The sequence below is a fragment of the Misgurnus anguillicaudatus genome, chromosome 23, assembly GCF_027580225.2.
Source record: "Misgurnus anguillicaudatus chromosome 23, ASM2758022v2, whole genome shotgun sequence".
Taxonomy (NCBI): Eukaryota; Metazoa; Chordata; class Actinopteri; order Cypriniformes; family Cobitidae; genus Misgurnus; species Misgurnus anguillicaudatus.
The window spans coordinates 25,594,908-25,622,286 of record NC_073359.2 but is presented as its reverse complement, the minus strand read 5'-3'; the positions used below and the strand labels follow the sequence as shown (position 1 = coordinate 25,622,286).

General features: G+C 38.0%; 2 protein-coding genes across 2 annotated transcripts; both read right to left on the bottom strand.

Moving 5' to 3' along the window:
* Positions 1–160: 160 nt before the first annotated feature.
* LOC141359584 (uncharacterized) lies at positions 161–20,686 on the bottom strand. Its single transcript, XM_073862261.1, has 6 exons — positions 20,203–20,686; positions 10,841–11,109; positions 8,104–8,251; positions 7,313–7,437; positions 1,376–1,645; positions 161–1,159 (listed from the first exon to the last, which is right to left on the bottom strand). The coding sequence occupies exons 2-6, from the start codon at positions 10,899–10,901 to the stop codon at positions 1,029–1,031; spliced, it is 735 nt and encodes a 244-aa protein (XP_073718362.1). The 5' UTR covers positions 10,902–11,109; positions 20,203–20,686; the 3' UTR covers positions 161–1,028.
* Positions 12,420–27,020, bottom strand: LOC129454262 (uncharacterized). The gene is made up of 8 exons (XM_073861763.1): positions 26,754–27,020; positions 24,239–24,392; positions 23,343–23,467; positions 21,007–21,276; positions 17,860–18,007; positions 16,908–17,020; positions 15,183–15,392; positions 12,420–14,963 (listed from the first exon to the last, which is right to left on the bottom strand). Exons 1-8 carry the CDS (start codon positions 26,812–26,814, stop codon positions 14,836–14,838), a joined length of 1,209 nt encoding a protein of 402 aa, XP_073717864.1. The 5' UTR covers positions 26,815–27,020; the 3' UTR covers positions 12,420–14,835.
* Positions 27,021–27,379: the final 359 nt, after the last annotated feature.

Sequence of the window (27,379 nt, the reverse complement as noted above, 5' to 3'; positions counted from 1 at the left end):
CTTAAATAAAAAAAAACAAAAGTAAAAACATTTAAAGTAAAAATATTTCTACGCTTTTTCTTTTAACTTTCAGGTTTGCGTAGCTTAAATAAAAAAAATACAAAAGTAAAAACATTTAAAGTAAAAATATTTCTACGCTTTTTCTTTTAAAAAATTTTCAATGGTTTATTCTAAGCAAATAGAAATAGAAAATGTCAACTATATAAAATACCATACATGGGTTTAATATTTAATAAAGGCAAAACAAGGCAGTCAGACAACATTTTAAAACATCATCTCTCATCAAATGACATACATTCCTTACATGTTGTGTTTTAAATTAGTGGCTCTGCTTTGTAAAGGAAGCCAGAGGAATTTTAATGAAATAAGCATGCAAAAGTTTTCCATATTGAAGTGAGTAACACACAGTATGTTTTGTAGGACCATTGTGTAACTTTTATAAGGATCTCTTGGCAGAAATGCAATATAATATACAAAACTATATTATCAGTGGTGTATAAAGACCTTTCATAATGAACTCTATTGTTTTTAATACATTAGAATGAGCCATTTTCATCTGCATGTTGGTTGCAATTCACAATCTCACTGCTAGATGCCGCTAAAAATCTACACGGTGGACCTTTTAAATACTGACAAATACACTCAAAACCCCTTATCTTGCATCATTACATAGGCAGGTAGGCCTACACCATGTGTGAGAAATCACACGCAAACATACAATGTCACAAAACTACATCTATTATACAAAGTTAAAATCAACAAAATACACTGAAAGTAGCACAACACCTATTGGCAGCATAAAACACCATTTCTAATAAAAAATATAACCCAAATGCTTTTGTTTTAGAAAACACACAGAGAGAGAGAGAGAGTAGACTGTGTGTAGAAGATAAAGCAAAAGCAAAATAAAGTTTTAGAGAGTAACACTTTAAGAGTAATGTAACGCGTCACTTTAAAATGCAGAAGTAAAGTGCGAAGTCCTCTTAAACCCAGCAATGACTGATGTGACAGACGTCTGCGGTTTAGTATTAGGTAGGTGGTGGCTGCATAAAGGCGGGGTTATACGGTGGTTTCGAGGTGTCTGTTGGCTGGGGCATAGGAGCGAAACCTTCCTGAGTAGGTGGATATGCAGCCTGACTGTTGGGATATCCAGGGCCTGCTATAAAAAAAACATTATTCAGATTAATCAATTTAGTTTTAAAAGAGAAAAACGATTCTGACAGTATCCATCCAAACAAGTTTGCATTTATGCATTGGGCAGACGCTTATATCCGAACCAACTTACTGTATTCAGTCTACTTTCCTATCAGTATGCATGTTACCTGGGGATCAAACCTATGACTGTTGCAATGCTATAGAAATTGAAATTTCTTACCGGCTGTCTGATATGGGGGTGGGTGTCCTGGTGCGTATGGCTGTGCCGGATTTGGTCCTTGTGCATATGGCTGTGCCGGATTTGGTCCTTGTGCATATGGCTGTGCCGGATTTGGTCCTTGTGCATATGGCTGTGCCGGATATGGCTGCCCTCCATAAGGTGGCTGTGTTGGCACAGGCTGATATGGTGGGTACTGACCTCCTTGGACGGGAGGCTGCTGCATATCGCATGGCGTATTTACAACTGTAGTGGTTGACGTTTCCACCACGGCTGTGTGAGGAATCACAGTGTTAATCTATTTTTTAACTTTTATGTTGTTGAAATCCTTGAAAGTTTGTGAATCTGGGGGAAATAATTCAAGGCCTTGGAAAGTTTTTGAAAAAATACATACGGGACGGATTTAAATATAACAGGTGTAAACTTATGTTTCTCTCTCGTCCACATATTCTCTCTGCAGTAAAAAAGCAGCCTCTCAGTAATAAATCTTAGAGCTACACTGAAGTTGGCATTTTGATTAATGACATTAATGTTTATATTTTTAATTAGTGTGTACAACTAGTCAACTAAATGAATATAACATGGCAAAGATGAATGCACATTTATATAGGCTATTGATTCAATAGATTTATAGCATTTTGAATAAAAACTTGTCATGGATTTATTGCATTTTGTGGAAAAAATTATCCGTTTTTATAATAAATCTTTGAAAATCAACTTATGGATTTGAATTTTTTATGTTTTTATAACCTAAAGATGCTATGTGAAAGTTTGTAACAGAAAATAGTTGTTTTCATCTTGTCACTTTCTTGGTATAGAAAACACGTTTTTACCAAAATTTGTCAAAATGGATTTATTGCGTTTTGGAACCAAACTCTTCAAATATTCTCTTAAGAAAGCCAAAATTTCACTTTTACTACTTAAATGTTCAGGTTTGAGGGTTTTGAATTGACCAAGAGCACTGTAGTTGTACAATAACAAAAGTAATCCTAAAAAATACAACTTGCCTAATAATTCTGCACTCCCTGTATATACAAACATATATATATACATATATACATATATATGATACACTGGGTTATTTTCAACCAGGCGTTGCGTCAAAAAGTGACGAACCAAACCCGTTTGGTTGTAATTATCAAATGCTGGGTTATTTTTAAGGTCCAATGTGGGTCTTTTAGGAGAATCTCTTGACGGAAATGCAAAATAATATACCTTACATAATGAACTGTATTTGTAACGACAGGGAAGGAGTTATAGGTCCTGAATTTGACGCGTGCATTAGGCTTGCTAAAAATAAACAATTGTATTGTCCATATCTTAAAATGAAGTTAAATATGCCAGTCCATTTATTATCATGGCACATAAATAAAATAAAGACAAATAAAATACTTTACAAACCTTCATAACAAATAAACAAAATACGAACGTAACATTAGCACAACCAGTTCACACGGTCAAAAAAGTTTGTTTGACCTTTCATTCCTTGCCACCTGCGGCTCATTAACACAAACTTAAATACATCACAAAGGCTAATGGCGCCATCTTGTCAAACAAAAAAACTCAATATTGATGGCTCCAACATTAAATGTACTTTAAATGCAATGTTACTAACGACAGTGTGCAGCAGAGGAGGCAGACTAACGTTAGACCAGAGCGCAACAGTAACGTTAGCCATGCAGATAATATATCAGTTGACGCTATTTAACAGTATTTAAATCACATAACTATAATATACACTTACAGTAATAACGGAAGCACTGTAATCATAAAGACATTGAAAAATGCGTTTACTGTGGGGAGATTCAGCATATTTATTTGCCTTCAACTCGCATCTCTTATTTATTTTCAGTGGAGTGGGGGACCGGAAAGTTTATAGGTGAATGCCGCCACCTAGCGTCCTGGATGAATTCATTTTACAGATCTGAAAAGATTCGGGGCTTTTGACAAAACATTCGGGGCTTGAGCCCCATAAGCCACCCCCTCGCTCCGCCCCTTGATCAGTACATTTGATTACATAAAAAATATTCAATATAATACAGCATCCTTTGAGTTTAAGGTCCAGCACAGTATTTAGTATTTATAAAAAATAAAAATAAAAATCCGTTGCACATAAAAGTTTAATCATCTTGAATTACAATTAATTTCAACTTTTTTAGTGAGGAGTTAAGATAAAGTTGGTATAAATTAAGCTAATTCAACTTTATTTTTTATAATTTATAGCAACCCAATACACTGTAAAAAATAAAAGTTAAATCAATAAAAAAATACTTTTGGTAACACTTTAAATATTTAAGCATTTTCAACGTAAAATTTTCACTTAAAGTGAAAAAAAATTAGGTGTTAAAAATGTAAGTTTTTTTTATAAAGTTGATCCAATTTTTTTACAGTGTAGTCAAGAAAGTTCAAATGAATTATAAATTCAAGTTAAATACACTTAAAGCAACACTAAAGAGTTTTTGCTCTTTGCTCCCCCTACAGGTTGGAAGCGGAATTGTCCATTACCACTGTCGTAAATAATTTAGCCTACTGCAGCAAAGCTGGCTCTGATTGGATTGTAGGTCTGCCGTAAAGCAAGTTTTTGTATTTTTTTACTGGAACTACAGGACCGCGACCCGACGGTTGGAAACTTCTTTAGTGCGGTTTTGGCCGATAGAGGGCTGCAAGGCGAATGTGAAAGTGCTGTTCACCCTGTTTCGAGTGGATGAACGACTAAAACTTTTTTGGAAACGTTATTTTAAGGTAAAAAAAAACTATTTGGTGTTGCTTTAAAAACGTAAGTGCAACAAGGAATAAAAAGCACTCAGTCTTTTAAATGTTTAAAAATAAAACACTGACCCAATTTAACATTTAGTTATTATTACTAATCAAAAATAAATGCGATTTTATCCAAATAAGGTCAACTATCATGTTTTTTTTGTTTTGTTTTTTAGGTTACAAAGACAAAAAAAGAGCTCACTAAAGTCAAAATACAGCTTGTGGTCAAAGCGAAAGCAAGTGTAAAGTTGGCCCTTGTGCACAACAGAACAGAAATAATAAACTTAATACATAATAATAAACTATAAAGTCATGAGGCAGCAGCGGACCAGTGTCGTGAGGCAGATGTGGAAGGTTGAACACCTCGGCTTCCTCCTCTGTGTCCTCTGCCTCCTCCATGCGTCCGGGTACAACCCCCCCCCCCAAAAAAAAAAAAATACTTGGGAGAGCTTCTACCGACCAGAGTGCAGGTGACATTGGACACCAGGGTGGCGCTGGAGGCGCTCTAAACCTGCAGACAGATATAGCAGAGAAAGAGGCTGTCATAGCCAGGTTAGCAAGACACAGGTCAGCAAGAGCAGAGTTTTTAAAGAGTTCAATAATGTCAATCTTGAGCCAGGCAGAGAGTTCAGAGTCATACACAGCCGTTTTGGCAAGGGCAGAGAGTCTATGGAGCTTAGAAGTGACAATCTTAGCTGACCTAAAGGACACAGGGAAATCAGGAATAACCATCTCGGCCTCTACATGACACACAGGTAACTTGGAAACAGGAAACTCAGAAACAGGCCTTATGGTTGTGACAGAAAACTCAGGAAACTTAGGCTCAGCAGACGTGGTCGGGACAATAAGCTCAGGGGTTAGATTCGGAACTTCCAACCGAAACATGAAGTGCAGGTGACTCATGTGCAGCAGACGACTCAGGTGAACCAGAACCAGGTGAACCAAACGACTCATGTGAACCAGAACCAGGTGAAACAGGCGATTTAGGAAAGTGCATAGTCCTCTTAAACCCAGCAATGACTGATGTGACAGATGTCTACGGTTTAGTATTAGGAGGGTGGTGGCTGCATAAAGGCGGGGTTATACGGTGGTTGTTTCGAGGTGTCTGTTGGCTGGGGCATAGGAGCGAAACCTGCCTGAGTAGGTGGATATGCAGCCTGATTGCTGGGATATCCAGGGCCTGCTATAAAAAAGGCATTATTTAGTTTAATCAATTGAGTTTTTAAAGAGAAAAGTGAAATAAACCATTACACCGATTCTGCATTTATGCATTGGGTAGACGCTTGTATCCAAACCAAATGTGTGTTCCCTAAGGATCGAACCCATGACTGTTGCAATGTTATAGCAATAGAGCTCACAGGATCATTTCTTACCGACTGTCTGATATGGTGGTGGGGGTCCTGGTGCGTATGGCTGTGCCTGATATGGTCCTTGTGCATATGGCTGTGCCGGATTTGGTCCTTGTGCATATGGCTGTGCCGGATATGGCTGCCCTCCATAAGGTGGCTGTGTTGGCACAGGCTGATATGGTGGGTACTGACCTCCTTGGACGGGAGGCTGCTGCATAACGCATTGCGTATTTACAACTGTAGTGGTTGACGTTCCCACCACGGCTGTGTGAGGAATCAAAAGTTAAAAAATAAGTTAACACTGTATGTTGTTGAAATCCTTGAAAGTTTGTGAATCTGGGGGAAATAATTCAAGGCCTTGGGAAGTTTTTGAATAAAATACACACATAGATACAGGTCATTGAAAGTGCTTGAATCTATTTTATGCAAGAAGTTTTCTGAAAAAAAAATCCATATTATTCTCTGTGTAGTGTAGAATAATTTCATACAAATTCTAGACTTTTTAAGCACACGTGCTAAACTGTTCTCTTTAAATGCTTATATCTCTATATGCGAATGTTGATTCATACCAAAATGCTTTTTGCATAGTTGTGTTTGACACACGAAAATGTCTCTGGTTACGTATGTAACTGTTGTTCCCCGAGAAGGGAATGAGACGCTGCGTCTCCCTGCCATACTTCCTGTGTCCCTGTAACGCCGTCTTTGGCAATATTTCAGATAGTGATATACTTCCTGGCTCCCGTGTCACCCTGTCTTTGTCGTTAAGCCTCACCATTGGTTGAATTTGATACACACATTCAGACGCACTTACCCCTGGAGGCGTCCCCAAATTGTCACCGCAGTGACGCAGCGTGAGTTGCCTCAAAAGGGAACTGTAGCAATGTATCTTAAAAGGTAACACGATGTAACCTTGCTTTCACTTGAAATGTGTCCACGCATTTAGTCCTTGAATTTGAGGGTTTTGGACCTGGAAAGTCCTTGAAAAGTCCTTGAATTTGAAGTTTACTAAGGTGTGGGAACCCTGTATATGTACAGAATACCTTGCTAGCAACCTTTAGGTTGTATTTAACAAGTGTAACATTTACATAAGACATAAATGTAACTAATAAATAGCATTTTTAGAAGTTTGTACATAATTTACAGAAATCTGATGAATTTAGAGTAATTTCTAATAATATGGGCCCTTTATTTTCATTATCAGTCCAATAGAAGGCCTAATTTTGTTATTGAATAATACACAGGAACATTATAGAGAGCAAGGGTCTTTAATAGAGGTTCCTAATTCCAATTATTGACTGATATTAATAAAATATGTTAACGTATGACTTTACATACCAATAATGATTAGGCACAAAATGCAACTTTTTGCATTTTCGAAACAATAACGAAGACAAAGCTTTATGACGCTAATAAAACAATGGGAGATCGTTTTCACCATCCAGCGAACTGAGGACAGTGCGGACATTACGTCATTGATACACTGGGTTATTTTTAACTTAGCGTTGGCTCAAAAAGGAACAAACCAAATCCGTTGGGTTAACGAAAATGCAATATAATATACATAACTATATTATCAGTGATGTATAAAGACTTACGTAATGACCTGTATTGTTTTTATTATCTTAGAATAAACCGTTTTATCTACATACACCGCGGGTCTTCATACATGTGGCCCTAAACGGACAAACTGAACGACAAATCACGTTTCATCCCTACATTGTCTCAGACGAAGATGGCAGCTACCGTAGCTTCTCATTGCGTTTTGAAATTGAGGTTGGCTGTTAGTTTGACATTTGCACATACTCTATTTCAACATGCATGAATAGGAACTTACGTCTGGGTTTTCTGCACATCTTGTGGAGACAACAGCACGAACAGCAACAACAGCTGAGTAACACGATGATGAAGACCGCAATCACCACTACTACCAGTCCAATGATAACATTACTAAAGCTTTTTCTTTTGGACAGATAAGAAATATTAAGAACTATTAGAAACACAATTGAAAACCCAATTTTAATTTCTTAACACAAACCTCCACATTTCATTTATGCATTTATCCAATTAGATACAGTCATGTTCACAGGGAATTGAACCCATGGCCTTGTTATTTCCAGTGCTAGGCCTTTCCACTGTTCAGTAATAGCAACTTTTAGTTGTGTCAGTCTTTACATGAAAAGAAAAGTACTAGACCACCTGCAGAACAGGAAGTGGCAGATATGCATTTTGCAACATGCATCTGAGTGGAAACGACCACAGCTTCATTATACGAACTGGTAGGCAGGTTACATGACGTGATTAAAACTTAAAATCCAAGCCTCCTTAAGTTTGAAATTCTTCATAATGAGGACAAACTCAGGTTTAAGATTAACAGATTTTACAAACTAAACTGGTGTGCATCTTGAGACAAAACAATGGCACTGATATATGTTAACATATGTCAGTACAAGGTGTTTTGAAATTAAAGTAGCTGAAACATGCATTTTAGTCTGGGACCAGGATAAGCCCAGTCCGGGAAATCGCCCGTTAGAGTTTGCCAACTTCATTCACATTTTTTATTAAATTACAATTATATTGTGCTACAGAAACTGGCATGAGTAAAACTTTAGAAAGAAGCCTCCTTACATATTGCAGGCATTTTGATTCAAACTGTCAAATACATTTTGACAGCAGTATCTGTTGTTGCACGTCCCACAGCAGAATTGCCCGGAATTGCAGCTATTGCGGGGTTTATACGCACCACTGCTGCTCGTGTACTCTTCACAAACAAAAGCTAAAATTAAAAGCAAAAAAAATTTAAAACTCACAGTTTGAACATAAACTTGAAATCTTTTAGCCTTTTTTTTACTTCTTTTTAGCATCTTTTACAGCATATGTGACCCATCCTGGCAAATTGAGTCGCAATTTTTCAAAAATGAGTTTTTCTCTATTAAAAAAACAATTCTAACTGGTGTATGATTTGTTGGAATCCTGACAAAAAAAATATGAAGAGATGCCACCTACGTGTCTGCATAGAGATAATAGACAAAGCAAAAACTGTGTAGCCAATTATTTAAAGGGATAGTTCACCCAAAAAAATGAAATTTCTGTCATCTTTTTCTAATCCACGTTGTTCCAAACCTGAATAAAGTACAAAAAAGAAGATATTTTGATAAACTATAGTGAGCACACACAGCTGAGTGTAACCATCGAATAGAATTTGTTTCCTACTATGGAAGTCGATGGTTACAATCAGCTGTGTGCTTACCACCATTTATCAAAATATCCTCTTTTGTGTTCATAAAAAAAGTTGATACAGGTTTATAATATGTCATTTTTAGGTGAACTCTTTAAGTTTGTAAACAATGAGCTTATATAGACTATATCTAAATGTTTGTTTATACAAAATATGGATATACTGTACACTCACCTAAAGGATTATTAGGAACACCTGTTCAATTTCTCATTAATGCAATTATCTAATCAACCAATCACATGGCAGTTGCTTCAATGCATTTAGGGGTGTGGTCTTGGTCAAGACAATCTACTGAACTCAAAACTGAATGTCAGAATGGGAAAGAAAGGTGATTTAAGCAATTTTGAGCGTGACATGGTTGATGGTGCCAGACAGGCTGGTCTGAGTATCTCACAATCTGCTCAGTTACTGGGATTTCACGCACAACCATTTCTTGGGTATACAAAGAATGGTGTGAAAAGGGAAAAACATCCAGTATGCCTCAGTCCTGTGGGGGAAAATGCCTTGTTGATGCTAGAGATCAGAGGAGAATGGGCCGGCCGATTCAAGAGCAACTTTGACTGAAATAACCGAGGTATGCAGCAAAGCATTTGTGAAGCCACAACACGCACAACCTTGAGGCGGATGGGCTACAACAGCAAAAAACCCCACCGGTTACCACTTATCTCCACTATAAATAGGAAAAGAGGCTACAATTTGCATGCGCTCACCAGAATTGGACAGTTGAAGACTGTAAAAATGTTGCCTGGTCTGATGAGTATCAATTTCTGTTGGGATATTCAGATGGTAGAGTCAGAATTTGGCGTAAACAGAATGAGAACATGGATCCATCATGCCTTGTTAACACTGTGCAGGCTGGTGGTGTAATGGTGTGGGGGATGTTTTCTTGACACACTTTAGGCCCCTTAGTGCCAATTGGGCATCATGTAAATGCCACGGCCTACCTGAGCATTGTTTCTGACCATGTCCATCCCTTTATGATCACCATGTACCCATCCTCTGATGGCTACTTTCAGCAGGATAATGCACCATGTCACAAAGCTCATTCAGTGATTTCAAATTGGTTTCTTGAACATGACAATGAGTTCACTGTACTAAAATGGCCCCCACAGTCACCAGAGCTCAACCCAATAGAGCATATTTGGGATGTAGTGGAACGGGAGCTTCGTGCCCTGGATGTGCATCCCACAAATCTCCATCAACTGCAAGATGCAATCCTATCAATATGGGCCAACATTTCTAAAGAATGCTTTCAGCACCTTGTTCAATCAATGCCATGTAGAATTAAGGCAGTTCTGAAGCGAAAGGGGGTCAAACGCAGTATTAGTATGGTGTTCCTAATAATCCTTTAGGTGAGTGTATATTTTAGGAAAGGGGTCCCTCGTTAAAGGTTTATAATAGCCTATGTGGGGGTCCCTGCCATCAAAAAGTTAAAAACCCCTAATATCAATAGAAAAGCCCTAATATCAATACATTTGGCAAGTCGATATTTGTAAAAGATATGTTCAGCTTTTAATTCTCTTTTATTTTAATCGAGAAAGACGGCTTTAAAATCTACTGTAATGCAAGAATATGATATAATGTTACACAGCAGATATTTTCCCCAACAGCAGTTAACCAAACATTGATTTAAGGTGAAGCATAAAATTATGTTTGCATGAATTCTTGCCAGATATTTTTAAACTGTAATTTTGTGTCGCGATGTCACGCGTCGAATTTTCTTTCAGTCAGTTTTTGGCTGTGATTTGTTTGGACTGAAACACTTCCGCGCAATAATCTCTGCGTGTTTTAAAACCGAAACCAAGCTAATGTGCCTCTCTTCCGATAAACACGCATACTTTATATTAGGATATATTTAATCTATCTCTCAGTCAAAAAACCTAACGTTACAAATAAATAACATTTTAGTTGTTTAATTACTATGTAAAAAAATTTAATTCCCTTCCTTTGCCTGTATGTCAAAATTTGACAGTGTACATTCCACGGCACGGGTGGGTCACATATATTTTACAAGTTAAATTAAAATTCACAATACAATGAAAGTAAATAAGTGGAGACTACGAGTACTCCATTGGACAAGCACTTAAGAAAATCATTTATTTAGATGTTTTAAACACGTTCACTTACCAGCCGTCCCGTGGAATAAAACCACAGTCAAAAACAGATGAATCAAAACACGGGAAGTCATTGCAGAGCTCCTTATCTTCACAACATCACAAACTTCTGATGGTGTCTAGCGCTCCAAAGACTCGCGCTCGTGAAGAAGACTCGTGAATAATTATTAGTCAGGACAGGAGGGCGTACAAAGAATCAACGACACGCATTGTTTTGGATTTCAGGTTCATCGACTTCTCCTTTACAACTTCCTTTTCAGGCAAATGTTGTGGTTAACGTTACTGTAAATAAAACCGAAAGAAAATCAATACAGGATTTTTTATTTTAATGTGCACATCTCAAAATAAATAAATTACACATTCGTACATTTTTCTCTTTCAAACAAAATTCCAGAAGCTAAAAGGCTAACAAATAACTTCAAAAATACCGTCTTGATCAGTACATTTGATAACATAAAAAATATTCAATATTATACTGCATCCTTTGAGTTAAAGGTCCAGCACAGTATTTAGTAAAGGAATGTCACATAAAGTTCCTCGAAGACATTTATTATTTGTTTAAAGGGACACTTCACCCATTTGCATTAAGCTTTGAATAGTTAAAACCCCAGTCATGTTTTTGAATGGTCGTGCATCATTTCCTCAGTTGCCGCTGAGACAGGAGAAATACAGATTTCAGTGTTGCACTTCCTTCTTTCAATGATGCAAAAATCATCATTTTGCATCATTGAAAGCAGGAAGTTCAATATCTTTGTTGAGGGGTGAGACTACAAACACCCCTTTTCTCGGTCAAATAGACCGTTTCAGCAGTAACAACATACACAAGCGTCTGTTGCGGTCCGCACGTAACTTCCGGTAAACTCCGCTAAGAATAAATAACAACAAAGTTCTTTAAACGTAGTTTAAGCAAACAAGCAAAAAAACAACACATATGCTGGATCCCAAACCGCCAACTTCCACACTATATAGTGCACAAAAAGCGCTACTTTACGTACTATATAGTATGGAAGTAGGCGGTTTGGGATCCAGCAATAGATTACTCTATGGCTCCTTAAATGCACAATAACACAAAAAACAAGCAAAAAAAAAAAAATCTGTTGCACATAAACATTTAAGCTAATTATAAATTAAGCTAATTCAACTTTATTTTTATAATTTATAGCAACCCAATACACTGTAAAAAAAATAAAAGTTAAATCAATAAAAAAATACTTTTGGTAACACCTAAAATATTTAAGCATTTTCAACATAAAATTTTCACTTAAAGGGATAGTTCGGCCAAAAATGATACCAAACCCATGATTTACTCACCCCCAAGCCGTCCGAGATCCATATGTCCATCGTTATTCAGACAAACACATCTTCAGTCACTCTAGAAAATATTCCAGATCCCTCAGCCAACCAAATGCGAAGCTACGGGGTCTACGACCTTCAAGTCCAAAAAATTTGCATCCATCCTTCACAAAACAAATCCAGACGGCTCCAGGATGATAAATAAAGGTCTTCTGAGGTACCTTCGGGTAGCGCCGCTCCTCTGTATTCAGGAGAGAGTATGAGCGTAGTGTACGCACTTTTCTTAGTGACGTATGACAAATTCGGAGGGCGGGGGCACAGAGCAGCAGCAGAGTAACCTCCGTACGCCGCGTAAAGTCTGATCTTGAATGCGGACGCGACTAAGATGGCGGCATTACCGGATGCGAGTTATTTTGCTTTATAAAGCTTCAAATGTGGATATCTCCACAAAGAAACCGCACGGATTACCCTCAGAAGACCTCCATCCATCACCGTGGAGCCACCCGGATCTACTCTGTGAAGGATGGATGCATGCCCCCTGGACTCGAAGGTCGTGGATTAGGGTTGTGCCGATAGACGATAGTATCGTGTATCGACGATCTTCAGACATATCGCCAATGGCAGGCTTTCATGGCGATAGTCAAGACGATAGTTGGCGAATGGTTATTATTATTATTATCATAGTTTTATATTAACACCGACAATGCATGCTTTTCCTCACATTAGGGTTTGTGGGCTTCACTTTATGCGGAGAGCTTGTAAAGAGAGAATTCCTTCTTGCGCGTACCTGCACTTAATGCGCGCGTCTTGGTCTCCTTCTACCACTAAATCCATCGCGCCGCGTCATGAGCAGCTGCGCTTCTTTCTGTCTCACGTGCACGCGCTCTCGCGTCTGTCCGCCGTCTAAACATAAACTAAAGTAGTAATCCTTATTTGTTCAGTTTAATGCGTTTCATGCGAGCTGATGCAAACTTTACTTTTTGTTTAAAATATGACCCGCTGCATATTAGCGCCTCTCTCTCACTCTCGCGTACGTGCAGAGAGCTGCGCTCTGTCCGAAGTCAGATCACTAGGTATTAATCCTGTTTATGATATGCATTTTCATGAGTTGTAGCAACATGTCCCTCTTGTTTAATATATGATTGTGTTTAAAATATGATCGCGTTCCGCTGGACCGATGCGTTTAAAAAGGCACCTCATGAGAGCACCACTGCTTGACAAGTGTAGTCTTCTGCAACAGCACTAAATAAATGCATTGAATAGTTTGTATATGCGCACGTGTGTGCGTGTGCAGATGCATGTTTTTACAGTTATTAAGTAATCATGATAGGGTTTTAATGACGCGCTCGCTTTAATGGCATCAGTTTTAAGAAGGTTGTTAAGGTCTTGTTTTTTTTTGTCCACCCATCAAGTGACTTGTTATAATGAGTAAAAATTAACAAATAAAAAAAGAGTAAACTACTGCCACGTTTTACTGGAACTACAGGACCGCGACCCGACGGTTGGAAACTTCTTTAGTGCGGTTTTGGCTGACAGAGGGCTGCAAAGCAAATGTGAAAGTGCTGTTCACCTTGTTTCGAGTGGATGAACGGCTAAAACTTTTTTGGAAACGTTATTTTAAGGTAAAAAAAAAACTATTTGGTGTTGCTTTAAAAATGTAAGTGCAACAAGGAATAAAAAGCACTCAGTCTTTTAAATGTTTAAAAATAAAACACTGAGCCAATTTAACATTTAGTTATCATTACTAAACAAAAATCAATGCGATTTTATCCAAATAAGGTCAACTATCATTTTTTTTTGTTTTGTTTTTTAGGTAACAAAGACAAAAAAAAGAGCTCACTAAAGTCAAAATACAGCTTGTGGTCAAAGCGAAAGCAAGTGTAAAGTTGGCCCTTGTGCACAACAGAACAGAAATAATAAACTAAATACATAATAATAAACTATAAAGTCATGAGGCAGCAGCGGACCAGTGTCGTGAGGCAGACGTGGAAGGTTGAACACCTCGGCTTCCTCCTCTGTGTCCTCTGCCTCCTCCATGCGTCCGGGTACTACCCCCCCCCCAAAAAAAATACTTGGGAGAGCTTCTACCGACCAGAGTACAGGTAACATTGGACACCAGGGTGGCGCTGGAGGCGCTCTAGACCTGCAGACAGAGATAGCAGAGAAAGAGGCTGTCATAGCCAGGTTAGCAAGACACAGGTCAGCAAGAGCAGAGTTTTTAAAGAGTTCAATAATGTCAATCTTGAGCCAGGCAGAGAGTTCAGGGTTGGCTATCTTGGGCAGGACAGAGAGTTCAGAGTCATACACAGCCGTTTTGGCAAGGGCAGAGAGTCTATGGAGCTTAGAAGTGACATTCTTAGCTGACCTAAAGGACACAGGGAAATCATGAATAACCATCTCGGCCTCTACATGACACACAGGTAACTTGGAAACAGGAAACTCAGAAACAGGCCTTATGGTTGTGACAGAAAACTCAGGAAACTTAGGCTCAGCAGACGTGGTCGGGACAATAAGCTCAGGGGGTTAGATTTGGAACTTCCAACCGAAACATGAAGTGCAGGTGACTCATGTGCAGCAGACGACTCAGGTGAACCAGAACCAGGTGAACCAAACGACTCAGGTGTACCAGAACCAGGTGAAACAGGCGACTCAGAAAAGTGCGTAGTCCTCTGAAACCCAGCAATGACGGATGTGACAGACGTCTGCGGTTTAGTATTAGGTAGGTGGTGGCTGCATAAAGGCGGGGTTATACGGTGGTTTCGAGGTGTCTGTTGGCTGGGGCATAGGAGCGAAACCTTCCTGAGTAGGTGGATATGCAGCCTGACTGTTGGGATATCCAGGGCCTGCTATAAAAAAAACATTATTCAGATTAATCAATTTAGTTTTAAAAGAGAAAAACGATTCTGACAGTATCCATCCAAACAAGTTTGCATTTATGCATTGGGCAGACGCTTATATCTGAATCAACTTACTGTATTCAGTCTACTTTCCTATCAGTATGCATGTTACCCGGGGATCAAACCTATGACTGTTGCAATGCTATAGAAATTGAAATTTTTTACCGGCTGTCTGATATGGTGGTGGGTGTCCTGGTGCGTATGGCTGTGCCGGATATGGTTCTTGTGCGTATGGCTGTGCCGGATATGGCTGCCCTCCATAAGGTGGCTGTGTTGGCACAGGCTGATATGGTGGGTACTGTCCATCTTGGACGGGAGGCTGCTGAATATCGCATGGCGTATTTACAACTGTAGTGGTTGACGTTTCCACCACGGCTGTGTGAGGAATCAAAAGTTAAAAAATAGATTAACACTGTATGTTGTTGAAATCCTTGAAAGTTTGTGAATCTGGGGGAAATAATTCAAGGCCTTGGGAAGTTTTTGAAAAAATACATACATAGATACAGGTCATTGAAAGTGGAGAAAAGTTTTCTGAAAAAATATCCATATTATATAATATATAGACTTTTTAAGCACACGTGTTAAACTGTTCTCTTTAAATGCTTATATCTTCTATATGCGAATGTTGATTCATACCAAAATGCTTTTTTGCATAGTTGTGTTTGACACATGAAAACGTCTCGGGTTACGTATGTAACTGTTGTTCCCTGAGAAGGGAACGAGACGCTGCGTCTCCCTTGCCGTACTTCCTGCGTCTCTGTAACGCCGTTTTTGGCAATATTTCAGATATACTTCCTGGCTTCCGCGTCACCCTGTCTTTGTCGTTAAGCCTCACCATTGGTTGAATTTGATATACACTTTCAGACGCACTTACCCCTGGAGGCGTCCCCAAAGTGTCACCGCAGTGACGCAGCACGAGTTCCCCCGAAAGGAAACTGTAACAATGTATCTTAAAAGGTAACACGATGTAACCTTGCTCTCACTTGAAATGTGTTCCCACATTTAGTCCTTGAATTTGAGGGTTTTGGACCTGAAAAGTCCTTGAATTTGAAGTTTACTAAAGTGTGGGAACCCTGTATGTACAGAATATCTTGCTAGCAACCTTTAGGTTGTATTTAACAAGTGTAACATTTACATAAGACATAAATGTAACTAATAAATAGCATTGTCAGACGTTTGTACATAATTTACAGAAATTTGATAATTTTACAGTAATAATAATAATATGGGCCCTTTATTTTCATTAACAGTCCAATGGAAGGCCTTTATTTTGTTATTGAATAATACACAGGAACATTATAGAGAGCAAGGGTCTTCAATAGAGGTTCCTTATTCCAATTATTGACTGATATCAATAAAATGTGTAAACGTATGACTTTCCATACCAATAATGATTATTTTAAAGGCACAATATGTAACTTTTTGCATTTTCGAAACAATAAGAAGACGAAGCTTTATGATGTTAGTAAAACAATGGGAGATCGTATTCACCATCCAGCGAACTGAGGACAGTGCGGACATTACGTCATTGATACACTGGGTTATTTTTAACTTAGTGTTGGCTCAAAAAGGAACAAACCAATAACAAAAATGCAATATAATATATATAACTATATTATCAGTGGTGCATAAAGACTTACGTAATGACCTGTATTGTTTTTATTATCTTAGAATAAACCGTTTTATCTACATACACCGCGGATCTTCATACATGTTTCTAAAAATGGGCCCTAAACGGACAAACTGATCTATAAAGCGCGTTTCATCCCTACGTTGTCTCAGACGATGATGGCAGCTACCGTAGCTTCTCATTGCGTTTCGAAATTGAGGTTGGCTGTAAGGTTGACATTTGCACATACTCTATTTCAACATGCATGAGTAGGAACTTACGTCTGGGTTTTCTGCACATCTTGTGGAGACAACAGTACGAACAGCAACAACAGCTGACGACCGCAATCACCCCTACCACTCCAATGACAGGATTAGTAACGCGTTTTATTTTGGACAGATAAGAAATATTAAGAACTATTAGAAACACAATTGAAAACCCAATTTTAATTTCTTAACACAAACCTCCACATTTCATTTATGCATTTATCCAATTAGATACAGTCATGTTCACAGGGAATTGAACCCATGGCCTTGTTATTGCCAGTGCTATGCCTTTCCATTGTACAGCAATAGCAACTTTAGCTGTTCAGTCTTTACATTAAAAGAAAAATACTAGATCACTTGCAGAACAGGAAGTGGCAAATACACATTTTGCAATATGTTCTGTTGCTGCAACCTGAGCCGCCTCCTAGCTGCTACAAGCAGGGTAGAGCACACAGCCCCACCCCTCCCCCTGCCTGCAGAAGAGTGTCTGATACCAGGCACTGTTGCACTTTTCAACCACATGGGGGAGCTGTAAGCCATTTTTACATAGTGTTGCTTTAAAAAGATGATAGTAAAAAAATAGTTCAAAGTTGAGTGGAGAAATATTTTATAATATTTTTTGGTCATTTATGGGGCTGTTTTCCGGACAAGGTTTAGATTAATCCAGGACTAGTTATTTTACGACATTTAAGACGTTTTTACAAACAAACCTTACAAAATCTATACTGGTGTGCATCTTGAGACAAAACAATGGCACTGATATATGTTCAAATATGTCAGTACACAGTGTTTTGAAATTAAAGTAGCTGAAACATGCTTTTTAGTATGGGACCAGGATAAGCCCAGTCCGGGAAATCGCCCGTTAGAGTTTGCCAACTTCATTCACATTTTTTATTAAATTACAATTATATTGTGCTACAGAAACTGGCATGAGTAAAACTTTAGAAAGAAGCCTCCTTACATATTGCAGAAATTTTGATCCAAACTGTCAAATACATTTCGACAGCAGTATCTGTTGTTGCACGTCCCACAGCAGTATGTCCCGTAAAAGCAGCTTTTGCGGGGTTTATACACGCCACTCTTGCTCGTGTACTCTTTACAAACAAAATCTAAAGCTAAAATTAAAAAGCAAAAAAATTTTAAAACTTACAGTTTGAACATAAACTTTAAATCTTTTAGCATTTTTTACTTCTTTTTAGCAACTTTTACAGCATATGTGACCCCTCCTGGCAAATTGAGTCGCAATTTTTCAAAAATGAGTTTTTCTCTATTAAAAGATAATTCTAACTGGTGTATGATTTGTTGGAATCTGACAAAAACATGAAGAGATACCACCTACATGTCTAGACAAAGCAAAAACTGTGTAGCCAATTATTTAAAGGGATAGTTCACCCAAAAAAAAAAGAATTCCTTCTCCAATCCACATGTCGTTCCAAACCTGAATAAATTACAAAAAAGAAGATATTTTGATAAATTATCGTGAGCAAACAGCTGAGTGTAACCATTGAATTCCATAGTATTTGTTTCCTATATGGAAGTCAATGGTTACAATCAGCTGTGTGCTTACCACCATTTATCAAAATATCTTCTTTTGTGTTCATAATAAAAAATAAATTGATACAGGTTTAGAACGACATACGGATGAGAAAAAGTCATTTTTGGGTGAACTTGAACTATCCCTTTAAGTTTTTAAATAATGAGCTTATATATACTATATCTAAATGTTTGTTTATACAAACCTCTCTTCCGATAAACACGCATATGTAAGGATAGACTTAATCTATCTCTCAGTCAGAAAACGTAACGTTACAAATAAATAACATTTTAGTTGTGTAATTACTATGTAAAAAAAATGGAATTCGCTTTATTTGCCTGTAGGTCATAATTTGACACTGTGCATTCCACGGCAGGGTGGGTCACATATATGGTACAAGTTCACAACACAATACAATGAATGTAAATAAGTTAAGCTACATTTAAAACTACGAGTACTGCATTGGACAAGCACTTAAAAAGCATTTATTTAGGTGTTTTAAAGTTAAATTAAATTTCACAACACAATACAATGAAAGTAAATAAGTTAAGCTACATTTAAAACTACAAGTACTACATTGGACAAGCACTTAAAAAGCATTTATTTAGGTGTTTTAAACACGTTCACTTACCAGCCGTCACGTGGAATAAAACCACAATCAAAAGCAGATGAATCAAAACACGGGAAGTCATTGCAGAGCTCCTTATCTTCACAACATCACAAACTTCTGATGGTGTCTACAGCGCTCCAAAGACTCGCGCTCGTGAAGAAGACTCATGAATAATTATTAGGCAGAACAGGAGGGCGTACAAAGAATAAACGACACACGCATTGTTTTGGATTTCAGGTTCATCGACTTCTCCTTAAAACTTCCTTTTCAGGCATATGTTGGGATTAACGTTACTGTAAATAAAACCGAAAGAAAATCAATACAGGATTTTTTATTTTAATGTGCACATCTCAAAATAAATCAATTACACATTCGTACATTTTTCTCTTTCAAACTAAATTCCAGGCTAAAGAGCTTCAAAAATAACATAAGAAAAATTCAATATTATACAGCATCCTTTGAGTTTAAGGTCCAGCACAGTATTTAGTAAAGGAATGTCACATAAAGTTCCTCAAAGACATTTATTATTTGTTTAAAGGGACACTTCACCCATTTGCATTAAGCTTTGAATAGTTAAAACCCCAGTCATGTTTTTGAATGGTCGTGCATCATTTCTTCAGTTGCCGCTGAGACAGGAGAAATACAGATTTCAGTGTTGCACTTCATTTTGCATTATTGAAAGCAGGAAGTCCAATATCTTTGTTGAGGGGTGAGACTACAAACACCCCTTTTCTCGATCAAATAGACCGTTTCAGCAGTAAACAACATACACAAGCATCTGTCGCGATCCGCACGTAACTTCCGGTAAACTCCGCTAAGAATAAATAACAACAAAGTTCTTTAAACGTAGTTTATTTATATAACAAGCAAAAAACAACACATAGATTACTCTATGGCTCCTTAAATGCACATTAACACAAAAAACAAGCAAAAAATAAAACAAACAAAAATCTGTTGCACATAAACGTTTAAGCTAATTATAAATTAAGCTAATTCAACTTTATTTTTATAATTTATAGCAACCCAATACACTGTAAAAAAATAAAAGTTAAATCAATAAAAAATACTTTTGGTAACACCTAAAATATTTAAGCATTTTCAACGTAAAATTTTCACTTAAAGGGATAGTTCGGCCAAAAATGATATTAAACCCATGATTTACTCACCCCCAAGCTGTCCGAGATGCATATGTCCATCGTTTTTCAGACAAACACATTTTCAGTTATTTTAGAAAATATTTTAGATCTTTCAATTCATTAAATGTGAAGTTACGGGGTCCACGACCTTTAAGTCCAAAAAATGTGCATCCATCCTTCACAAAATAAATCTTAGCTGACCTAAAGGACACAGGGAAATCAGGAATAACCATCTCGGCCTCTACATGACACACAGGTAACTTGGAAACAGGCCTTATGGTTGTGACAGAAAACTAAGGAAACTTAGGCTCAGCAGACGTGGTCGGGACAATAAGCTCAGGGGTTAGATTCGGAACTTCCAACCGAAACATGAAGTGCAGGTGACTCATGTGCAGCAGACGACTCAGGTGAACCAGAACCAGGTGAAACAGGCGACTCAGGAAAGTGCATAGTCCTCTGAAGTCTGAAACCCAGGAATGACTGATGTGACAGACGTCTGCGGTTTAGTATTAGGAGGGTGGTGGCTGCATAAAGGCGGGGTTATACGGTGGCTGTTTCGAGGTGTCTGTTGGCTGGGGCATAGGAGCGAAACCTGCCTGAGTAGGTGGATATGCAGCCTGATTGCTGGGATATCCAGGGCCTGCTATAAAAAAAGGCATTATTCAGTTTAATCAATTTAGTTTTTAAAGAGAAAAATTAAATAAACCATTACACCGATTCTGCATTTATGCATTGGGTAGACGCTTGTATCCAAACCAAATGTGTGTTCCCTGAGCATCGAACCCATGACTGTTGCAATGTTATAGCAATAGAGCTCACAGGATCATTTCTTACCGACTGTCTGATATGGTGGTGGAGGTTCTGGTGCGTATGGCTGTGCCTGATATTGTCCTTGTGCATATGGCTGTGCCGGATATGGTCCTTGTGCATATGGCTGTGCCGGATTTGGTCCTTGTGCATATGGCTGTGCCAGATATGGCTGCCCTCCATAAGGTGGCTGTGTTGGCACAGGCTGATATGGTGGATACTGACCTCCTTGGACGGGAGGCTGCTGCATAACGCATTGCGTATTTACAACTGTAGTGGTTGACATTCCCACCACGGCTGTGTGAGGAATCAAAAAATAGATTAACACTGTATCGGGTATGTTCAGAATACATTCAGGTTGTATTTAACAAGTGTAACATTTACATAAAAGACAGAAATGTGACTAATACAAAGCATTTTTATCTTCTCAGACGTTTGTACATAATTTACAGAAATCTGATAATTTCTAGTAATATGGGCCCTTTATTTCTATTAAAGGAACACACCCAGATTTTGGGAATTTACCTTATTCACTGTATCCCCCAGAGTTATATGAGTCCATACATACGTTTCTCATCTCCGTGCGTGCTGTAACTAGACCTGACGCAGCCTCTGCTAGCTTAGCGCAAAGACTGGAAGTGAATGGCTTTAGCTAGCATACTGCTCCCAATAAGCGACAAAATAACGCGAACATTTTCCTAATTATATGTTGTGATTTGTATAGTCACACCGTGTACAAATTACAAGGTCATCTGAGACACAGCCATCTTTTACCAGTATACATACTGGGAACTATATTCTCAGAAGACAAAGTCAGGTCTAGTTACAGCACGCACGGAGATGAGAAAGCTATGTATCGACTTATATAACTCTGGGGCATGTTCCTTTAACAGTCAAATAAAAGGCCTTTTATTTTGTGATTGAATAATCAGGATTCCCACATCTTAGTTAACTTAAAATTCAAGGACCTTTCAAGGACTTTCCAGGTCATGCAGTGGAGCACTTCGATGCATGTGATGAAGCGCTGTCCTGCATAAAAAAGTCTTCATGAAAGATGCAGATCCCCTCCTGCACCACTGCTTGAAGAAAGTGTCCTCTAAAAATTGGCAGTAGGTCTGAGAGTTGTTTTTTATTTCCATTTTCAACCCAAAAAGGTCCAACAAGCTCAATACTTGTCTGTGCCTGCCTGCCTGTAATGTAATGTAGAAGACACTTTCTTCAAGCAGTGGTACAGGAAAAAGTTTGCATCTTTCAAGAAGACTGATTATTTTGCAAGACAACGCTCCATCACATACATCAAAGTACTCCACTGCATGGCTGGCCAGTAAAGGCTTTAAAGATGAAAAACTAATGACATGGCCCCCTTCTTCACCTGACTTAAACCCTATTGAGAACTTTTGATCCCTTCTTAAGCAGGACATTTACAGTGAAGGTAAACCGTACACCTCTCTGAACAGTGTCTGGGAGGCTGTGGTTGCGTCTCCACAAAATGTTGGTTCAGACCAGATCAAGAAACTGACTGAATCCGTGAATGGAAGGCTTGTGACTGTTATCGAAAAGAAGGGTGGCTATATTGGTCACTGAGTTTATATATATATTTATTTTTTATTAATTTTTTTTGTAAATGTAGAGTTTGTTTATTATTCTCACTTTAACAGGTGAAAAAAAAAACAAGTGAGATGGTAAAATCTTTGTTTTTCATTTAGTTGCCTAATAATTCTGCACGCTAATAGTTGCCTAATAATGGTGTACATAGAAATATTCTCTTAAGAAAGCCAAAATTTCACTTTTACTACTTAAATGTTCAGGTTTGAGGGTTTGTTAACATTTTGAATTGACCAAGAGCACTGTAGTTGTACAATAACAAAAGTAATCCTCAAAAATACAACTTGCCTAATAATTCTGCACTCCCTGTATATACACACATATATATATACATATATATGATACACTGGGTTATTTTCAACCTAGCGTTGGGTCAAAAAGTGACGAACCAAACCCGTTTGGTTGCAAATAATCAAATGCTGGGTTGTTTTTAAGGTCCAATGTGAGTCTTTTAGGAGAATCTCTTGACGTAAATGCAATATAATATACCTTACATAATGAACTGTATTGTTTATATTACCTTAGAATGAGCCGTTTTTATCTACATACACCGCTAGTCCCCTTACATGGAGGTCGGCGTCATGTTTCTACAGTAGCTCTAAATGGATAAACTGCTCTAAAGAGCGCGTTTCGTTCCTATTTTGTCTCAGACGATGATGGCAGCTACCGCAGCTTCTCATTGCGTTTCGAAATTGAGGTTGGTTGTAAAGTAGACATTTGCACATACCCTATTTCAACATGCATGAGTAGGAACTTACGTCTGGGTTTTCTGCACATGTTGTAGAGACAACAGCACGGACAGCAACAACAGCTGAGAATCAGGGTGACGAAGGCCACAATCCCCAGTATTATCAATCCAATGGTAAAATAACTAAAGTGTTTTCTTTTGGACAGATAAGAAATATTAAGAACTATTAGAAACACAATTAAAACCCAATTTTAATTTTCTTAACCCATACTTCTACTTGCCATTTATGCATTTATCCAAAACGACTTAATATTAGATACAGTCATGTTTGCAGGGAATTGAACCCATGGCCAGTGCTATGCCTTTCCACTGTTCAGTAATAGCAACTTTTAGTTGTGTCAGTCTTTACATTAAAGTTAAACTAATAGACCACCTTGCAAAACAGGAAATGGCAAATACACATTTTGCAACATGCATCTGAGTGGAAACGACCACAGCATCTTTATAGGAAGTGGTAGGCAGGTCATATGACTTAAAATCCAAGCCTCATATGTTTGAAATTGTTCATAATGAGGACAGACTTTGCAGGTTTGAGATTAACATGAGAGATACAACATCTTGCAATGGAACATACAGGAATATGGAAGAAACAGTCATTATTTAGTTACAACCCATGTTTTCCAAATCCGTATGACTTTTTGTTTCAGTGGAACGCAGAAGCTTTTAACTCATTCTTTCATATCATGAAAGTGAATGAGTAGGGTCTTTAGATTCAAACTGACCAAACAAACACACCATTTAAAAACCTTAATAGTAAAAAAATTATTCATGTGGCGGTCTTAGTGTGGAGAAATATTTTCTTTGGTCATTTTGAAGTTTGACTGCTTTATTCACTTTCATTACATAACAGTTATATTGCGCTACAGAAACTAGCATGAGCAAAACTTTAGAAATAAACCTCCTTACATAGTGCAGGCATCTTGTTCATCCTCGCTTAACGCACCAAAGAAACCTGAGCAGCAGTATCTGTTGTCGCAGGTCCCACAGCAGGTTTGCCCATTATTGCAACTTTTGTGGTCTTTAAACTCGCCACCGCTTATGTAACTTTTACAATCAACAGCTAAAATACAAAAGCAAAACATCTTCATTTATCATACATTTTAAGAACCGCAGTTTTGACATAAACCTTGAATCAGTTCGTATGTTTTAACTTTTTAGCATATTTTACAACATATGTGACCCCTCCTGACAAACTCAGTCGCAATGAGGACATTTTCAAAAACTAGTTTTTCTTTATTAAAACTGTCAAACTGGTGTATAACTTGTTGGAATCTGACAAAAAAGACAGAAATACATCTAAGTGGGTGTAAGTTCTTCTGATGAACGCAAAAGATGATATTTTGAAAAATAACCATTGACTTCCATTGTAGGAAAACAAATATGATGGAAGTATTGTGATAAACGATGATGGTACTTATTGAATTCCATCGTATTTGTTTTCCTACTATGGAAGTCAATGGTTACAATCAGCTGTGTGCTTTCCATCATTTATCAAAACATCTTCTTCATTATTTATTCAATTAAATTGATACAGGTTTAGAGCGAGATGAGGACAGGGTTCCCACGAGTCCTTGAAATCCTTGAAAGTTTGTGAATCTGGGGGTAAAAAATTCAAGGCCCTGGGAAGTTTTTGAAAATATACATACATAGATACAGGTCATTGAAAGTGCTTGAATTTATTTTCTGCAAGAAGTTTTCTAAAAAAAAATCCATATTATATCATTTTTTATATACATTTTTTTTTTAGACTTTTTAAGGGCACGTGCTAAACCGTTCGTTTTAAATGCTTATATCTTCTGTCATGCGAATGTTGATTCAAACCAAAATGCTTTTTGCATAGTTGTGTTTTTCACATGAAAACGTCTCTGGTTACGTATGTAACTGTTGTCACCTGAGAAGGGAACGAGACGCTGCGTCTCCCTTGCCATACTTCCTGCGTCCCTGTAACGCCGTCTTTGGCAATATTTCAGATAGCGATATGCTTCCTGGCTCCAGCGTCACCCTGTCTTTGTCGTTAAGCCTCACTATTGGTTGAATTTGATATACACATTCAGACGCATACCCCTGGAGCCGTCCCCAAAGTGTCACCGCAGTGACGCAGTGCGAGTTCCTTTTAAAAGGGAACTGTAACAATGTATCTTTAAAGGTAACACGATGTAACCTTGCTCTCACTTGAAATGTGTCCCCACATTTAGTCCTTGAATTTGAGGGTATTGGACCTGAAAGTCTTTGAAAGGTCCTTGAATTTGAAGTTAACTAGGGAACCCTGTGAGGATGAGAAAGTTTCATTTTTGGGTGAACTATCCCTTTAAGTTTGTAAACAGCGAGCTTATATAGACCATAGACTGTAAAAAAAAGATGGACGACGCGAAGTCGCCTCCCACCATTGTAATGAATTGAAGCCAAAAATGTCCGACCACGGTCGCCGCCATGTTACGTAAAAACGTCAGTTTGGAGCCAAGGCATGCGCAGAAGGAATCATCCGTGGAGCCAGAGGCGGAGCCATGTTATCAAACTTCCGCCTAAACGCTCGCTTGACCAATTCAACCACGCCACTCATAACGACACGCCCCGTTTCTATAGCATCAAATTACTAGCTAAAATGAAACTTACCAGAATAATGAACACTTGAACATATATTAACGTGAAAACAATTACCTGAAAGGACCAAAACCATCTTTTGGAAACTTTTATTGGAAGTGTAAATAATTTTTTTATTTAGAGCAGAGTTTGAATGGAGAGGGCGGGGTTATGACTTGTACTGCAGCCAGCCACCAGGGGGCGATCAAAGAGCCAGAGGCTTCACTTTTCAAGGCTTATGAGGCACACCCGATATAGACTGTATCTAAATCTGTTTGTTTATACGAAATATGCATATACTGTATATTTTAGGAAAGGAGTCCCTCGCTAAAGGTTTATAATAGGCTATGTGTGGGTCCTTGCCATCAAAAAGTTAAAAACCCCTAATATCAATAGATATGGCAAATCAATATTTAGTAAAGATATGTTCATCTTATTATCTTTACTGTTTGACTGACATCGGCTTTAATCTACCGTGCACGCGTCGTATGTTACTTTCAGTCAGTTTTTGCCCTTTCAACACCAAGTTCCGCACTTTATTTTCTTATTTCTGCATGTTTTAAAACCGAAACCAAGCACATGTGCTTCTCTTCCGATTGACACGCATTCTTTATATTAGTTGTTTACTTACTGTGTATAAAAAATGGAATCGCTATTTTGAAAACCTCAAAACTCAAAGATTGTCCGTGTACATTCCGACAGCACGGGTGGGTCACATATTTTACATGGAAGTTAAATTTTACAACACAATACATTGAAAATTAAAAACTACGAGTACTCAGTCCATCGAACAAACGCTTAAAAAGCATTTATCTAGAGGTTTTTAAACAAGTTCACTTACCAGCCGTCACGTGGAATAAAACCACAGTCAAAAACAGATGAAACAAAACACGGGAAGTCATTGCAGAGTTCCTTATCTTCAAAACATCACGAACTTTGCGCTCCAAAGACACGCGCTAAGTGAAGAAGACTCGTGAATATTAATCAGGCAGGACAGGAGGGCGTACAAAGAATCAACGACACGCACAATGTTTTGGATTTCAGGTTCATCGACTTCTCCGTTGCTGGCCAATTGAGTGGAACGTCCGCATTTGGCGGCCATCTTACCACAGGCAGCTCGCTCACTCGTAGCATTGAGTTTTAATGGTGCAGGTACTTTTAAATGACCATAACTTCCTTAATTTTCTACCGATTTTCAAATGGTTTGGTTTGTTATAAACATCAAAGATGTATCTATTACACTGCATACTTATACAAAAAAATTGAATAAAACATGTTAAAGCATCCAGAATTACAGCCACGTTAATAACGTTTTTAAGAAACCAAACCTTGAAAATTGAGCAAGTTATGGTCATTTAAAAGAAGAAGAAGAAGAAGTTTTATTTATATAGCGCCTTTCCATGGCTCAAGGCCGCTTCACATAATATAAAACAGTACATTAACACCTCCACCAATACAATACAACAC

Coding starts and splice junctions, on each gene's coding strand:
- LOC141359584 (XM_073862261.1), bottom strand. CDS start 10,901: ATGACTTCCCGTGTTTTGATTCATCTGTTTTTGACTGTGGTTTTATTC. Junction 7,438..8,103: donor AATCAAAATGCCTGCAATAT/GTAAGGAGGCTT, acceptor TCTGTCCAAAAG/AAAAAGCTTTAGTAATGTTA. Junction 1,646..7,312: donor GATGTGCAGAAAACCCAGAC/GTAAGTTCCTAT, acceptor TTCCTCACACAG/CCGTGGTGGAAACGTCAACC.
- LOC129454262 (XM_073861763.1), bottom strand. CDS start 26,814: ATGACTTCCCGTGTTTTGTTTCATCTGTTTTTGACTGTGGTTTTATTC. Junction 21,277..23,342: donor CATGTGCAGAAAACCCAGAC/GTAAGTTCCTAC, acceptor TTCCTCACACAG/CCGTGGTGGGAATGTCAACC. Junction 18,008..21,006: donor ACCACCATATCAGACAGTCG/GTAAGAAATGAT, acceptor TTTTAATTTTAG/CTTTAGATTTTGTTTGTAAA.